We start from the raw sequence: 17,230 nt of genomic DNA on the forward strand, positions 1-17,230 counted from the left end.
ATCGGTCATATGCCTAGTTCTAATAAGTGAAGATTGTTGCCAATGCCTCAGCCTTGTCTTTTGCACATATGTGCTGGGCTCCTCCATCATTGAGGATGCATATATCTGTGGAGTCTCCTCCTCCAGTGCTGCTGGTGCCTTCAAGTTTTATATACATGTACATCTGTTCCCATATGCCTAGTTCTAATAAGTGAATCCACATTGTGTTTACGCAATCTTTTTGAGTGGTTGGTGCCTTTATATCATTGTAAATGCACAATAAGTGGCACCAATACTAATCTGTTAGATCAGAGAAGCAAAGTACAGACAGATGAACAAACCTCCAAAGTTGCCAGTGGTGCCTCTGCTAGCAAAGTCTTTCACATCAGAAGGCACACATGTAAGCTGTCAGTACTTGTTGGCATATTTTGCTATTATGTCTTCAGCTTCTTTCTTTTTCATCTTGCTTTCATTGGCAAGTTCCAGGAATCCCGGAAAACCCATGGATCCAGTTAAGTGGCAAAATTTGTATTAATATTGCCATGTTTGACTGATTAATATATTGAAATTGATGACCCATCTCTTGCATGGGGGTTGCTCATATGCAGCCCAATGCACTGCAGTTAAATGGGGAAGTTGATGGTTTGGAACCACATTCTCTGCATGCCTTTCCCCATTTTAACCCCACATTCCCAAATTCACATGCTCTAGCATATTACATTTTAACTCGGAGTTTAATCTTTAGGCCATAATTAGACCAGGGTGCAGAAATGGAATTCAGTACCTATTGTAAAGTTATACATTCTGTCCTTGTTTCCTTGATTTTACTTCATGATCTAACGTTAAATACCATAACTTATGGGAATTTAAGAAGAAACAGTGTTGGTTGTAGCACAAGAGTTTCTGCAGTTCAGCTTGAGGGTTTAGAAAGAAAACTAAGGCAATACAGCACGATTAGTACCAAGAGAGTGTCAATACAGTGTGAACAATTTGCATTGGCAATTTGACACCACCTCTGGTCTACCTCACCCAGCAAGAGATTCTGTGAGGCCTGGGAGAAAGTTGAAGAATTTTAGGTAAGGATTGTGCTGACAATTTTTAAACTTGCGTTTCCCCAACCTCCCGATGTGAAAATCCAATCAGGGCCTCTAACCCTCAAATGGCAGCCATAAATCCTGATGTCTCACTATCCTGTCTAGCGTTGGAACAGTCGGGCGGTGATGAGCAAAATCATCTTACTTTCTCAAAAAAACAGACTACAGCTTAGTGTATACTTTTGTTATAGCTCTTTCTTTTGAAAAGAAGTAAGGAAAAAAAAAACAATTGCTAAAACAATAGATTCTGTAATTTGCAGCAAGTTTTATACTTCACCTGTGCCCAGTCTTCCGTTTTCCATTTAGGACATCTACCTCCTCGGCATCGTTTGTGTGTTTTAGGTCTTTCCAGATGTTTACAATTCTCTTCCTCCACTTCCTTTCCATCTGTAGTCATGCAGTAAACAGTGCGATACTTACTTCCTTTCCCACAGGAAATGGAGCACTGAAAATAAAGTGATTATAGAAGTTATTTTTTTTGTTCTTGTTCACTTATCTTTAGTTTTAAGAGGAGATTTTCTTGGGCCTGCTCTTGGCACCATAGATCATTTAGGTATGGTGAACATCAGGTGGGTCAGAGAGTGCACTGTAAAGGAACAAACTCAATTTTCCTCCCTGAATGGACGAAAATGAGTCATGTACATGTCTTTAGAACTACCTCTAACCTGTTCAATATTTCAATATTCAATGCATCCAGGGAATCCAGTGCAGTGGATGCAGACCCAGCTTTGAGGTCATGAAAGGTATAATGCTCTTTCTCTTCCCTCTGTACCTCCCCTCCCTTTCTTCCTTCCAGTTTTGTTTATTCCTCCTACAACTGTGCAAAATTACTGTGCCCTAATGCATAATTAATGTCTACACTAAGATACAAGATGATTCATTTTCTTAATGCAGCTAAGTACGAAATTAGGATAGACTTTCAAATCTCTCAAAGAAACCAAATGCATTTTACAGCAATCTTTCAGGGAAATAAGAGAGAAGGTCAAGTGTTTCATCCATTTGGATCAGTATAGGGAAAAAGATGACATTAGTATCGACATAAAAGAAAATAACACTTATTTAGCCCTCACTTTGAAGCGACCAACATTAACCTTTTACGGTAGGTTCACTGAACTACCAAGTGTCTGAGTACTTCTGAAGTACAGACATCTGCCAACCCCACTTTGAGTTCAGATTAGGCATTACTGAAAGATCAAAGGAGGAGCGAAATTATGACAAATATTTAACATGGCAAGTATTCAGAGTACAACACATTGCACAGTATGATGATTAAACTGTTCCATTTTAGCATTTTCAATACATAGAATTGCATTGAATGAGCAGACAGAAACATGCCATTCAGAGTAACTCATGTGTTTGTATTTGTACCCCACACAAACCTTACATTCTACCTATGTCATCTCAGCCTTTTAGCATATTTTTCTATTCCTTTTTCTCTCATGTACCATCCAGTTTCCTTCTGAAAGCGTCTAAACCAAATGCCTCAACCGCATCTTCCAATAGTAAGTTCCATGTTCTAATGAGCTTGCAACAGACTGTTCGAAATTCGGGATTAAAATGTTTACAGCCTTACCGAAATCATGGTTTCACACATTTCAAAACTGCATGAGCTGAAAACCTGAAGAGTTTCAAATTGATGCAGTGCTTTAATTGGAGGGCATGTTGTGCTTTGGCATGGTCAGACATGAGTTCCAAAGATTTTACACACTTGAGTTCCTCATTTGAGCAATAAAGTAATTGTCTGAGAACAAGGATGAAGACGCTTTCCCCAAAGGATGGAGAATTGAAGGACTATAGAATGTATCCGACTGACATATTCAGACTGTCAAAGGATAGGTAAATTGTTTGATCTCAGTGGGGTAGCATAAAGTTTAAGTAGGTTATACTAAAAAGCTACTGACTGAAAAACAATCAGAACAGGAGAAACTATACCAACTGATGTCCTCCAATTCCTCAGCATAAAATCTATATGAGATCTAGAATATTTATTTAATTCCCTTGGTTATGCTGAGTTTTAAAAAAAAAAATTTTTATTGAAAAATTTAGAATTTATACAACAACAACGAACCATAATAAAATACCAAAAATAACAATAATATTAGCAATCATAAACATTCGCCCCACCTCCATGAACAACACAGCATTTTAACAACAACGCAAATTATCACAATATTAAGTTACATAATAGAAACTACAATAAGGAACACCCCCCTTACACCCCCCCCCCCCCCCCCCCCCCCCACCCTGGGTTGCTGCTGCTATTGACCAAGATACCTATCTTTGAGCCAGGAAGTCCAGAAAAGGCTGCCATCGTTTATAGAACCCTTGTATTGATCCTCTCAGGGCAAATTTGACCCTTTCCAATTTTATAAATCCCGCCATGTCACTGATCCAGGTCTCCACCCTTGGGGGCCTCGCATCCTTCCACTGTAGCAAGATCCTTCGTCGGGCTACTAGGGACGCAAAGGCCAGGACACCGGCCTCTTTCGCCTCCTGCACTCCCGGCTCTACCGCAACTCCAAAAATCGCGAGTCCCCACCCTGGTTTGACCCTGAATCCAACCACCCTCGACACCGTCCCCGCCACCCCCTTCCAGAATTCTTCCAGTGCTGGGCATGCCCAGAACATATGGGCGTGGTTCGCTGGACTCCCCAAACATCTGGTGCACCTGTCCACACCCCCAAAGAACCTACTCATCCTAGTCCCGGACATTTGGGCCCGGTGCAGCACCTTAAATTGGATGTGACTAAGCCTCGCACATGAGGAGGAAGAGTTGACTCTCTCCAAGGCATCCGCCCAAGTTCCATCCTCTATCTGCTCCCCGAGTTCCTCCTCCCATTTAGCCTTCAGCTCCTCCACTGACAACTCCTCCACCTCCTGCATTACCGTATAGATGTCAGACACCTTCCCCTCTCCGACCCACACCCCCGAAAGCACTCTGTCCATCGTCCCCCGCGAGGGCAGCAAAGGGAATCCCTCTACCTGTCGCCTAGCAAACGCCTTTACCTGCAAGTACCTGAACATGTTCCCTTGGGGAAGCCCAAATTTATCTTCCAGTTCCCCCAGGCCCGCAAACCTCCCGCCAATAAACAGGTCCCTCAATTTACTGATGCCCACCCTTTGCCACTCCCTAAATCCCCCATCCCTGTTCCCTGGGATGAACCGATGATTGCCACCCAATGGAGCCTCCATTGAGCCCCCTGTTTCCCCCCTATGCCGTCGCCACTGTCCCCAGATTCTTAGGGTCGCTGCCGGGCTCGTGGTAAACCTCTTAGGGGAGAGCGGCAACGACGCCGTTACCATGGCACCCAGGCTCGTACCTCTACATGACGCCATCTCCATTCTTTTCCACGCTGCCCCTCCCCCCTCCATCACCCATTTACGCACCATTGACACATTAGCCGCCCAATAGTACCCCAAAAGGTTGGGCAGCGCCAGCCCGCCTCTATCCCTCCCTCGCTCCAGGAACACCCTCTTCACTCTCGGAGTCCCATGTGCCCACACAAAGCTCAAAATACTGCGAGTCACTCTCCTAAAGAAGGCCCTGGGGATAAAGATGGGCAGGCACTGAAAGAGGAACAAGAACCTCGGAAGCACCGTCATTTTGACGAACTGCACCCTCCCCGCCAACGACAATGGCAGCATGTCCCACCTCTTGAACTCCTCCTCCATCTGATCTACAGGTCTGGTGAAATTATGTTTGTGAAGAGTCCCCCAGTCCCTGCCACCTGCACCCCCAGGTACCTAAAGCTCTCCCCTGCCCACCTAAGCGGGAGCCTACCAATTCCTTCCTCCTGGTCTCCAGGGTGCCCCACAAACACCTCACTCTTGCCTAAATTTAGTTTATAACCTGAAAAGGTCCCAAACTCAGCTAGCAGCTCCATCACCCCCGGCATCCCTCCCACCGGGTCCGCCACATACAGTAACAGGTCATCGGCATACAACGACACCCTATGTTCCTCCCCACCTCGCAACAAACCTCTCCACCTCTCTGAATCCCTCAATGCCATCCCCAGGGGACAGGGGGCAACCCTGCCTGGTCCCTCGGTAAAGCCGGAAGTACTCCGACCTCCTCCCATTCGTGGCCACGCACGCCATCGGGGCCTCATATAGCAGCCTTACCATCTAATAAACCCTTCACCAAATCCAAACCTCCCCAACACCTCCCATAAGTACCCCCACTCCACTCTATCGAAGGCCTTCTCCGCATCCAGCGCCACCACTATCTCTGCCTCCCCCTCAATCGCCGGCATCATGATGACATTCAACAGTCTCTGCACATTCATGTTCAGCTGCCTTCCCTTCACAAACCCTGTCTGGTCCTCGTGTACAACCCCTGGCACACAGTCCTCTATCCTGATGGCCAGGATTTTTGCCAGCACATTGGCATCTACGTTGAGGAGAGATATGGGCCTGTATGAACCACACTGCTGGGGGTCCTTGTCCCTCTTTAAAATTAACGAGATCAGCGCCCGCGACATCGTCGGGGGCAAAGTCCCCCCTTCCCACGCCTCATTAAGTGTCCGCACCAGCAAGGGGCCCACTAGGTCCACATACTTTTTATAAAATTCTACCGGGAACCCATCCGGCCCCGGTGCCTTCCCTGACTGTATCTGCCCGATCCCCTTAACTAGCTCCTCCAGCTCAATTGGCGCACCCAACCCCTCCACCTGCTCCTCCTGCACCTTCAGGAAAGAAAGCCCGTCGAGGAACCTCTCCATTCCCCTCCTCTCCCCCGTTGGCTCCGACCGGTACAGTTCCCCGTAAAAGTCCTTGAAGACCTCATTCACCTCTACCCCCTTCCGCACCACATTCCCACTCTTGTCTCTCACTCCAGCAATTTCCTTAGCCGCATCCCGCTTGCGGAGCTGATGAGCCAGCATCCTACTCGCCTTTTTGGTTACGCTGAGTTAGCAGTTCTCTGTTCTTAAGGTAGGAAGAAATCTTTACTATTTCTTTATCCCAGGTGAAAATCATGTTTGTACATCAAAAACTGGTTAAGAAGAAAATATTTTTACTAAAGAGCAGAAAAAAATAAACCAACATCCCTTTCAAGTTACCAAAACCTTGTAAACATTCTGAGACCGAGTATGGCATCAAGGAGCCCTAGCAAAACTGGAGTCAATGGGAATCGGGGAGAAAACCTCCATTTATTGGAGTCGCACCTGGCACAAAGGAAGATGGTTGTGGTGGTTGGAGGTCAATCATCTCAGTTGCAGAACATCACTGCAGGAGCATCTCGGGGTAGTGTCCTAGTGCCGAGACTCAACTATCTTCAGCTGCTTCATCACTGACCTTCCTTCCAACAATTGGTCAGAAATGGGATGTTCTCTGATGACTGCACAATGTTCAGCAGCATTCATAACTCCTCACATACTGAAGCAGTCCATGCCCAAATGCAGAAGGACCCCGACAATATCCAGGCCTGGCAAGTAGCATTCGTGTCACACACGTGCCGGCCAATGACCATGTCCAACAAGAGAGAATCTACCCATAATCCCTTGACATTCAATGGCATTACCATTGCTGAATTCCACACTAACACACCGGGGTTACCATTGACCAGACACTGACCTCGACGAGCCACATAAATACTGTGACTACAAGATCAGGTCAGAGCATAAAAATCTTTCGGTGAGTAACTCACCTCCTGATTCCTCAAAGACCCCCCAACCCCTCCATCATTGGCAAGGCCTAAGTCAGGAGTGTAATAGAATACTCGCCACCTGCCTGGATGAGTGCAGCTCTAACAATACTCAAGAAGCTAGACACCATCCAGGACACAACACCCCACTGGATTGGTATCACTTCTGTGATCATTCATTCCCTCCACCACTGATGAACAGTGACAGCAGTGTGTACCATCTGGAAGATGCACTGCAAGAATTCACCAAGGCTCCTTAGGCAGCACCTTCCAAACCCACTACATCTACCATTTAGAAGGACAAGAGCAGCAGATACCTGGGAACACCACCACCTGAAGTTCCCCTCCAAGTCAGTCACATCCTGACTTGGAAATATATCGCTGTTCTTTCACTGTTGCTGGGTCGAATTTCCTGGATGAACAGGGATATACACTGCTTGCTGAAGTCTAGGTCTGAGGCATTCAAGTCAGGCGACCCTGATCTCTACAAGAAAGCCAGATATGATCTAAAGAAATCCATCAAAGATGCCAAAAGACAGTACCGGACCAAGCTTGAGTCCCAGGCTATCCACACAGATCCCCGCCATCTATGGAAAGGTCTGCAAGACATAACGGGCTACAAGATGAAGGCATGTAAAATCGTCGGTTCCAACGCACCCCTCCCTGATGAGCTCAACGCATTTTATGCCCGCTTTGAGCACGAGGTCAGCGAGAGCAAGCCCTCCACCCCAGAAGCCATGGATGAACTTGTATCTGAGATCACCACTGCAGACGTCAGAGCAGCCTTCTCGAACGTCAACACATGGAAAGCCACTGGCCCGAATGTGGTACCCGGACGAGCACTCGGGTCTTGCGCGGATCAACTGGCGGAAGTATTCGCAGACATCTTCAACCTCTCTTTACAGCAGTCTAAGGTCCCCATCTGCTTCAAGAAGATGACCATCGTTCCCGTACCAAAAAAAAGTCAAGCAGCGTGCCTTATTGACTATCGTCCAGTGGCTCTGGCATCCATCATCATGAAGTGCTTCAAAAAGTTAGTCATGGCACGAATCAACTCCAGCCTCTCAGATTGCCTTGATCCACTACAGTTCACCTACTGCTGTAACAGGTCCACAGCAGATGCCATCTCCATGGCCCTGCACTCTACCCTGAAATACCTAGATAACAAAGACACCTATGTCAGACTCCTATCGACTACAGTGTTAAATAATGGGTTAAGAGACAATGGGCAATTAGTTGTCTCGTTTATGTTAAGTGTTCAATGATTGTCTCATTTATGTTAAGTGTTCAATGATTGACACTGATATGTAAAGGGGATTCAGGTGGCCTCTGGATGAGGTGATATGCAGAGTTCTGTGCAGAGTCAGTTGGAACAAATAAAAGTGGTTTGATGAAAAAGGAGCAGATCGTTTGCCTCTTCATACCACAGCATCGAATACATGTAACAATTGGTAGCAGAGAATGGTTGCTGTGTAAATGTGAAGGGTTGAAAGATACAATTTTTCCAGATCAAACCATGGAGTGAAAAAAAAAGGGATATATGGCTGGATATGACTATCCTCCCTTATTTTCTGAAAGGGAATCATACGACCAATGGATAAGTGCGGTAGTTATGTGGACTAAGGTAACTACTTTAGGAAAGAGAAAGCAAGGTATGGCATTGGCTCTTTCTTTACCATATGGCAGTAAAATCCAAAACAAAGTGCTTTCTGAGCTTGAGTTGGAAGAGTTAGACTCAGAAGAAGGTCTGGTGACTTTATTACTTTATATGTACAAGATTTATAAGAAAGATGACTTGTTAAGTGCGGATGAAGCATGGTCGGATTTTGATAAGTTCCGGAAAATGGAGGATTTATCTATGGAAGACTATATAATGGAATTTGGCAGACTATATAAAAGGCTGCAGAAACACAGGCTGGAATTTCCACAGTCTGTCTTGGCCTTTAAATTACTTGACTGTGCTAGAGTGAGCAACATGGATAGGCTCCTGGTTTTGACAGGAGTTCAGTTTACGGATAACGATACCTTATTCGAACAGATGACAACAGCTTTAAAAAAGATTCTGGGGAAACATTCGATTCCAATGGCTCTGATGACCCAAATAGGTCAGCCTGCAATAAGGCAGAATATGGAAGATACACTACTAACAGGGTGGCGAAATCGTATGGCTACGAACAGGCCTCAAGACTACAAAAGGAGACCGAGACAAGGAAATTATGAAGACAGAAATCCAGTTAGAATCTACAATAGGACAATGAACCCCAGAAATGCACGGGGCATGATAAATCGATGTTTTCGATGTGACTCTCAATACCATTATGCTTTCAACTGTCCAACTCGTTATGATAGAGTATTTGAAGCGACACATGACACGGAAGAGTCAGAAGAGGAAAAAGATAATGACCAGAAAGAAGACATTGTCCTATTAACAAGCTGTTTTACGCCGGTAATGAGGGTTTTCGTTGCAGAATCCTTCAACTGTGCTGTATTGGACAGTGGCTGCACATCTACTGTGTGTGGGATTGACTGGTTGAAATGTTATCTGGACTCCTTGGATGCTGAAAATCGTAACAAGGTTAAGGAATTTAAAAGTTCCACAAGTTTCAGGTTTGGGGATGATAATACTCTGAAGTCGCTGAAAAGAGTGGTGATCCCTTGCAATATTGCTGGAGTGAATCATTTCATTAGCACATATGTTGTATCAAGTGAGATACCTTTGCTTCTGAGCAGACCGTCGATGAAGAAAGCACACATGAAGCTGGATATGGAACAGGATAAGGCAACAGTTTTTGGAAAGACGGTGGACTTACAATTTACACAGTCGGGACATTATTGTATTCCATTATTGACAAATAATGTTTCAAGTAGAGTGGTTAAGGATGTATTAATGACAGTTGATAATGCGACTTTAGCTGGTAAAAAGCTTATTGTAGTAAAACTGCATATGCAATTTGCACATCCGTCTCCTCGGAGGCTGAAAAATTTATTAAAGGATGCAGGGGTAAGGGATGATGACTATTCTAAGCTGATAGAACAGGTCAGTGATCGCTGTGAAGTTTGCAGGAAGTACAGAAGGACACCAGCGCGACCGATAGTAACCCTGCCTTTGGCCAGGGATTTTAATGACATTGTGGCCATGGACCTTAAGATCTGGGATAAAGCAAATAACATATTTATTTAGCATTTTGTAGATTTAGCTACCAGATTTAGTCAATCAGCGATTGTACCAAGTAAAGAAAAGAGAGTAATTTTGGACAAAACTGTAGAAAAATGGATCGGGACAGGAATGGGTCCACCAGCAAAAATTTTTATGGACAATGGGGGAGAGTTTGCTAATGATGAGTTTAGGGATATGTGTGAAAACATGAATATCAGAGTTATGAACACGGCTGCAGAAAGCCCATTTAGTAATGGTGTCTGCGAAAGAAATCATGCTGTTATCGATGACATGCTTCGGAAAATTTTGGGAGATCGACCAAACTGCACGCTAAATTCAGCTTTAGCATGGGCGGTACATGCAAAGAATTCATTGCAGGTGGTTGGGGGCTATAGTCCTTATCAATTAGTGTTTGGTAGAAATCCTAAAATTCCCTCCATTTTGGATGACCAGCCTCCAGTTTGGGAAGGGACTACAATTAGCTCAGGTTTTGCTGAACATTTAAACACGTTACATAGCAATAGAAAAGCTTTTTTGGAAGCAGAAGTCTCTGAAAGAATTCGCAGAGCTTTAAGACATAATGTACGGCCATCAGATGCCGTTTTTCAGCAAGGAGACATGGTATACTATAAGAGAGACAATTCTAATGAATGGAAAGGCCGAGGGAAGATCATAGGCATAGATGGCAAAACATTTATTTTGCAACATGGTAATCAAACTGTTAGGGTACATCAAGGCTAATGGGTACAGATTACAGATTTTCAAATTTAGACAGAGTAGACAGACATGACAAGGAACCAGAGTCATCTGGTACGCATGTGTTACAGAACTATGAGGACCAGTTAATTGATATAGACAGGGTTTCTGTAGAGGAACACGACACTTCTGATAAATTAGATCAGGCCATTTTTCCGAAAGGGCAACTGCCAAAGGTTGGTACAAAAGTGACATACTTGCCTGAGGGGTCTAGTCAATGGAAGGATGCAACTGTTATTAGTTGAGCAGGGAAGGCCACTGGAAAGTATAAACATTGGTTGAATGTACAGCATTCAGGGGAGGAAGTTAAGACAATGGATTGGGAAAACGAAGTTCAAAAATGGAGGGCACAGAAACGCAGTGCCAGTTCAGATAGTACATCAGATAGTGAACAGGTTCGCAGGAAAAGGTCGAGAACTATTGAAAGGACATCCCGCTACAGAAGAGAAACATCAAGCAGTAGCAGTACAGAACGAGATACCAGGCAGGAGAGGGGACGTAGTTTATCAAGATCTCGGAACAGGAGTAAGACTATGAATACTAATAGAAGTAGAAGCCCACATGCACGTGAGATTTTGGTGGCTTCAAATAAATTAGATGAAAAAGTTATCAGAGATGCTAAACAGCAAGAATTGCATAGTTGGAGTGAATTTGGGGTATACACGGAAGTACCGGATAGGGGACAAAAAGCTCTATCCCACAGATGGATTTGTACAGAAAAGGTTCTTCCAGATAGAACTTATAAGGCAAAGGCCAGGCTTGTGGCAAGGGGATTTGAAGATAAACTTAGACGATCAGGACTTAAGGGTAGATTCACCCTACAGCAGGAAAGGTTATTTTAAAGATCTTCTTCGCTCTATTAGCCACAAAGGCATGGGAATGCAAATCTATAGATATAAAAGCTGCCTTTTTGCAGGGGCATCATAGATCATAGAATTTACAGTGCAGAAGGAGGCCATTCGGCAAAGAGAATCTGCACCGACTCTTGGAAAGAGCACCCTATCCCCATAACCCAGTAACCCCACACAACACTAAGGGCAATTTTGGACACTAAGGGCAATTTATCATGGCCAATCCACCTAACCTGCACATCTTTGTGACTGTGGGAGGAAACCGGAGCACCCGGAGGAAACCCACGCACACACGGGGAGGATGTGCAGACTCGGCACAGACAGTGACCCAAGCCAGAATCGAACCTGGGACCCTGGAGCTGTGAAGCGATTGTGCTATCTACAATGCTACCATGCTGCCCATTAGCTCCAGAGAGACATTTTTCTCCGTCCTCCTAAAGAAGCAGCTAACACAGAAGGGGTACTCTGGAAGTTGAACAAATGTGTATATGGATTAAATGATGCATCTAGAGTGTGGTACTTTTCGGTGAGGTCAGTCTTGTTAAAGTTAGGCTGTTGCCAGTTGAAAGCAGATCCTGCAATGTTTTACTGACACTATAAAGGAAATCTTGCTGGCATCTTTATGATGCATGTCGATGATTTTTTGTGGGGAGGGACTAGTGATTTTGAAGCTATTGTAATCTCTGGTTTGAGAAAAGAGTTCAGGGTTGGAAGTCAGGCTTCCGGTGCATTTAAATATATTGGACTGGAAATCGGACAGACTAAGTTAGGGGTAACTTTACGTCAGCCATCTTATTTGGAAAGCATCAGCCCAATAGCAATTAGTCGTGGCCGGGTTTCACAAAAAGACGCAATGGTTTCGAAGATAGAAAAAGAGCAACTGCGAAGTTTAATTGGGCAACTGAACTGGTTAGGTAGACAGACTAGACCGGACATGAGTTTTGATGACTTAGAGTTGAGTACAAAAATGAATGATCCCAAAGTGGAAGACATAATAAGAGCAAATAAAGTGTTGGCCAAACTAAAAATGCAGGAGTGTGTTTTGAAGTTCCCGGTTTTAAGTGATCCAACTTAAGTGATAGGCATTTGAAACTCATAGTTTATCCTTTGCAAATTTATGTGATGGAGTTTCAAGAGCAGGAGGTTTTAGAATTTTCCTTTTGGGGAACAATGGTAAATGTTGCCCTCTTGTGTGGGAAACAAAGAAAATAAGGAGAGTGGTCAAAAGCACTTTGGCTGCTGAGACGTTAAGCTTAGTGGAAGCGGTGGATATGGCCTTTTATACAAGTCAGATATTGACAGAAATTTTGGGATTAGGGGATTTGGGTAAATATACCTATTGACTGTCACATTGACAATAAATCCCTGTGGGAAAATGTGCACTCTACAAAAAGTGTCAATGAAAAGAGGTTACGGATAGACATCGCAAGTTTGAAGCAGATGTTGGACAGAGGGGAAATAACAAAAGTTAAATGGGTTGACAGTAGCTATCAACTGTCAGACTGTTTTACAAAAAGCGGGGCTAGCTCACAGAAACTTTTGGATATTGTGAATGAAGGGCACCTGTTTCTGTGAATGTTGTTTTTCTTCTACTCAAAAAAAAAAGGGGGGGAATCACGTGTGTGTTTTAGTTTCTTGAAATTTTAGTTTCTTGAAATTTTAGTTTCTTGAAATTTTAGTTTCTTGAAATTTTGTTTTCACCTAATTGTTTTTTTTCTCCAAGGAAGGGGAGACTATTAAGTAATGGGTTAAGAGACATTGCAATTAGTTGTCTCATTTATGTTAAGTGTTCAATCATTGTCTCATTTACGTTAAGTGTTCAATGATTGACACTGATATGTAAAGGGGATTCAGGTGGCCTCTGGATGAGGTGAGGTGCAGAGTTCTGTGCAGAGTCAGTTGGAACAAATAAAAGTGGTTTGATGAAAAAGGAGCAGAACTTTTGCCTCTTCATACCACAACATCGAATACGTCTAACATTCAGCTCAGCCTTCAACATCATCATTCCTACGAAACGCACCTCCAAACTCTGTGGCCTTGGCCTTGGCTCCTCCCTCTGCGACTGGATCCTGAACTTTCTAACGCACAGGTCACAATCAGTAAAGATAGGCAACAACACCTCCTCCACGATCATCCTCAACACCGTTGCCCCACAAGGCTATGTCCTCAGCCCCCGACTATACTCCTTATACACCTATGACTGTGTGGCCAAATTCCCCTCCTACCCGATTTTCAAATTTGCTGATGACACCACTGTAGTGGGTCGGATTTCAAACAATGACGAGACAGAGTACAGGAATGAGATACAGAATCGGGTGAACTGGTGCGACAACAATAATCTCTCCCTCAATGTCAACAAAATGAAGGAGATTGTCATCGACTTCAGGAAGTGTAGTGGAGAACATGCCCCTGTCTATATCAATGGGAACGAAGTAGAAAGGGTCGAGAGCTTCAAGTTTTTAGGTGTACAGATCACCAATAGCCAGTCCTGGTTCCCCCATGCCGACACTATAGTTAAGAAAGCCCACCAACGACTCTACTTTCTCAGAAGACTAAGGAAATTTGGCATGTCAGCTACGACCCTCACCAACTTCTACAGATGCACCATAGAAAGCATTCTTTCTGGTTGTATCACAGCTTGGTATTGAGCCTGCTCTGCCCAAGACCACAGGAAACTACAAAAGGTTGTGAATGTAGCCCAGTCCATCACGCAAACCAGCCTCCCATCCATTGACTCTATCTATAATTCCCGCTGCCTCAGAAAGGCAGCCAGCATAATTAAGGGCCCCACGCACCCCGGACATACTCTCTTCCACCTTCTTCCGTCAGGAAAAGATACCAAAGTTTGAGGTCACGTACCAACCGACTCAAGAACAGCTTCTTCCCTACTGCCATCAGACTTTTGAATGGACCTACCTCGTATTAAGTTGATCTTTTCTCTACACCTTGCTATAACTGTAACATTATATTCTGCAGTCCCTCCTTCCTTCCCTATGTACGGTATGCATTGTTTGTACAGCATGCAAGAAACAATACTTTTCACTGTATACTAATACATGTCACAATAATAAATCAAATCAAATCACACAAATTCCTGGATCATCCTCCCAAACAACACAATAGGTGTACCTACACCACATGGACTGCAGCGGTTCAAGGAGGCAGCTCATCATCATCTTCTCAACCGTAAGGGATGGACAATAAATACTGGCCGAGCTAGCGATGCCCACAATCCTGTAAATGAATTAAAGAAGACTCTGCAACTGGAAAATGTCAACCAGCATCAACAGGTGTACAATTTGGAGGACCAAGTAAAATCCAATTATAGTTGACGTTGGCGTGCTAATGTCAAAATGCATTGCTGGAGACATTCATGTATCTGCATTTAAATTGACAAGATCCTTCACAGGTTTGCAAGTCTGACCTCCCTGATTTTCTGATGCTACTTCAGTGATCTATTGCATGCAGATCCGGAAAAAGTATTACTTTAATGAGCAGGGCCACTGTATTGGTGAGTCGCACCTATAAATGTGAGTATAACTAGTAAGTATAAACTAGTAAGAAAGGTGGTCCTGTATGTATTAAATTTCCACGCACAATGATACAATACAAAGGAGCTGGGCAGGAGGGGTGTCCAACCTCTTGCTTCGTTCTCTGGATTGTTTGTTGGCTGTGAGCCAGGGCAGGATGGATGGATCCTGTGAATAGATCCTGTGAAGGATCTTGTCAATTTAAATGCAGATACATGAATGTCTCCAGCAATGCATTTTGACATTATGGGGATGGATTCTACGCACCCTGACGCCGAAATCGCTTCGGCGCAGGGACGGAGAATCCAGTTTCATGCATGGAATCGGGACTGGCGGCGGTTCCTTGATTCACCGGCCCCCGAAAAGCGGAGTACTCTGAGTACGCCGCGCCACGTATCCACCACTTTCGGCCATTGCTTGAGGCCCGCCCTGCTATTCTCCGACCGGCTGAAGTCCCAATGGCGTATTTCTAAACTGGTCCTGCCGTTTGGGATACTCGCGAGGCAGCTGCGGACTCAGTCCGCGGCCGCCATGGTCGGGGGTGGGCCGATCGGAGGGCAGGGGGGCCTCATACGGGACTGGGCCTTTATTGTGTGGGCGGTCCGCGTCGGTCGGAGCAGCTGAGGGGATGGACGGTCAGAGTGCAGGGTGGCCCCAGGTACCAGCTGCCATCCAGATGGGTCCCGGGCTGCTGGAATCTCCAATCCCAGCCACTGTGCGGGTGCAGTCAGAGACCCAGGGACTACAGGATGGGATGACGGCAGGCATCCAGCACCTGCAGGCGCAGGTAGAGGAGTACATCTGTGTGCAGGAGCAGGGGTGGTGCTGGTCATGCGTGCCATGCAGGCCGAAACCGCACGGGTGCCGTCCGTGGTGGAGGCAATAGGGGCGATGGTGTCAGATGTGGGTCAGTGTGTACAAGGCCTGGGGCACCCTTTGCAGGCGGGGGGCAAGGCCCAGGACAGGGCTGCCCTCTCACAGGCAGCCACGTGCCAGAGCCAACTGGACATTGCAGTGCCGCTCCTCAGCGAGGCCCAGTTACAGCAGGCCATGGCTGAGAACGTCGGTGGCATGCCCAGGCGCTGGCCAGCATGGCGCAGACAATGGACGGGGTGGCCCAGTCCCAGAGGGAGGCATCCCAGTCCCAGAGTAGGTGGCCCACGCCCAGAGGTAGGTGGCCCAGTCCTAGGGGAAGGCGGCCCAGTCCCAGGGGAAGGTGGCCCAGTCACAGGGGTAGGTGGCCCACACCCAGAGGGATGTGGCCCACACCCAGAGGGAGGAGGCCCTGCCCAGAGGGAGACATCCCAGTCCCAGAGTAGGTGACCCACGCCCAGAGGTAGGTGGCCCAGTCCCAGGGGAAGGTGGCCCAGTCCCAGGGGTAGGTGGCCCACGCCCAGAGGGATGTGGCCCACACCCAGAGGGAGGAGGCCCACACCCAGAGGGAGGAGGCCCTGCCCAGAGGGAGGAGGTCCTGCCCAGAGGGAGGTGGCCCACACCCAGAGGGATGTGGCCCATGCCCAGAGGGAGGTGGCCCACACCCAGAGGGATGTGGCCCAGTCCCAGGGTAAGGTGGCGCAGTCCCAGGGGAAGGTGGCCCAGTCCCAGGGGAAGGTGGCCCAGTCCCAGGGGTAGGTGGCCCACACCCAGAGGGATGTGGCCCACACCCAGAGGGAGGAGGCCCTGCCCAGAGGGAGACATCCCAGTCCCAGAGTAGGTGACCCACGCCCAGAGGTAGGTGGCCCAGTCCCAGGGGAAGGTGGCCCAGTCCCAGGGGTAGGTGGCCCACGCCCAGAGGGATGTGGCCCACACCCAGAGGGAGGAGGCCCTGCCCAGAGGGCGGAGGTCCTGCCCAGAGGGAGGAGGTCCTGCCCAGAGGGAGGTGGCCCACACCCAGAGGGAGATGGCCCATTGCCAGAGAGAAGGAGTGGCCCATGCCCAGAAGGAGTTTGCCCAGTCCCAGAGGGAGTTGGCCCTGCCCAGTGGAAGGTGGCCCATGCGCAGAGGGAGGTGGCCCATTGCCAGAGGGAAGTGGCCCATGCCCAGAAGGTGTTTGCCCAGTCCCAGAGGGAGTTGGCCCTGCCCAGTGGAAGGTGGCCCATGCGCAGAGGGAGGTGGCCCATTGCCAGAGGGAAGTGGCCCATGCCCAGAAGGAGTTTGCCCAGTCCCAGAGGGAGTTGGCCCTGCCCAGAGGAAGGTGGCCCATGCGCAGAGGAAGGTGG

At 46.7% G+C, this 17,230-nt stretch overlaps 1 protein-coding gene and 1 long non-coding RNA gene across 6 annotated transcripts in view; one reads left to right on the top strand and one right to left on the bottom strand.

Moving 5' to 3' along the window:
- adamts9 (ADAM metallopeptidase with thrombospondin type 1 motif, 9) overlaps window positions 1–17,230 on the bottom strand; it is a 404,749-nt gene that overhangs the window by 135,171 nt on the left and 252,348 nt on the right. For all 3 annotated transcript variants that reach the window (XM_038810570.1, XM_038810569.1, XM_038810571.1), the window contains one exon: window positions 1,351–1,518. In XM_038810570.1, coding sequence (XP_038666498.1) covers window positions 1,351–1,518 — 168 coding nt within the window. The remainder of the gene's footprint in view (window positions 1–1,350; window positions 1,519–17,230) is intronic.
- The window catches only part of LOC119973081, a 131,124-nt gene that overhangs the window by 37,663 nt on the left and 76,231 nt on the right, over window positions 1–17,230 (top strand). The gene's annotated exons all lie outside the window — the stretch shown is intronic.

Source organism: Scyliorhinus canicula, chromosome 11, assembly GCF_902713615.1.
Source record: "Scyliorhinus canicula chromosome 11, sScyCan1.1, whole genome shotgun sequence".
NCBI lineage: Eukaryota > Metazoa > Chordata > Chondrichthyes > Carcharhiniformes > Scyliorhinidae > Scyliorhinus > Scyliorhinus canicula.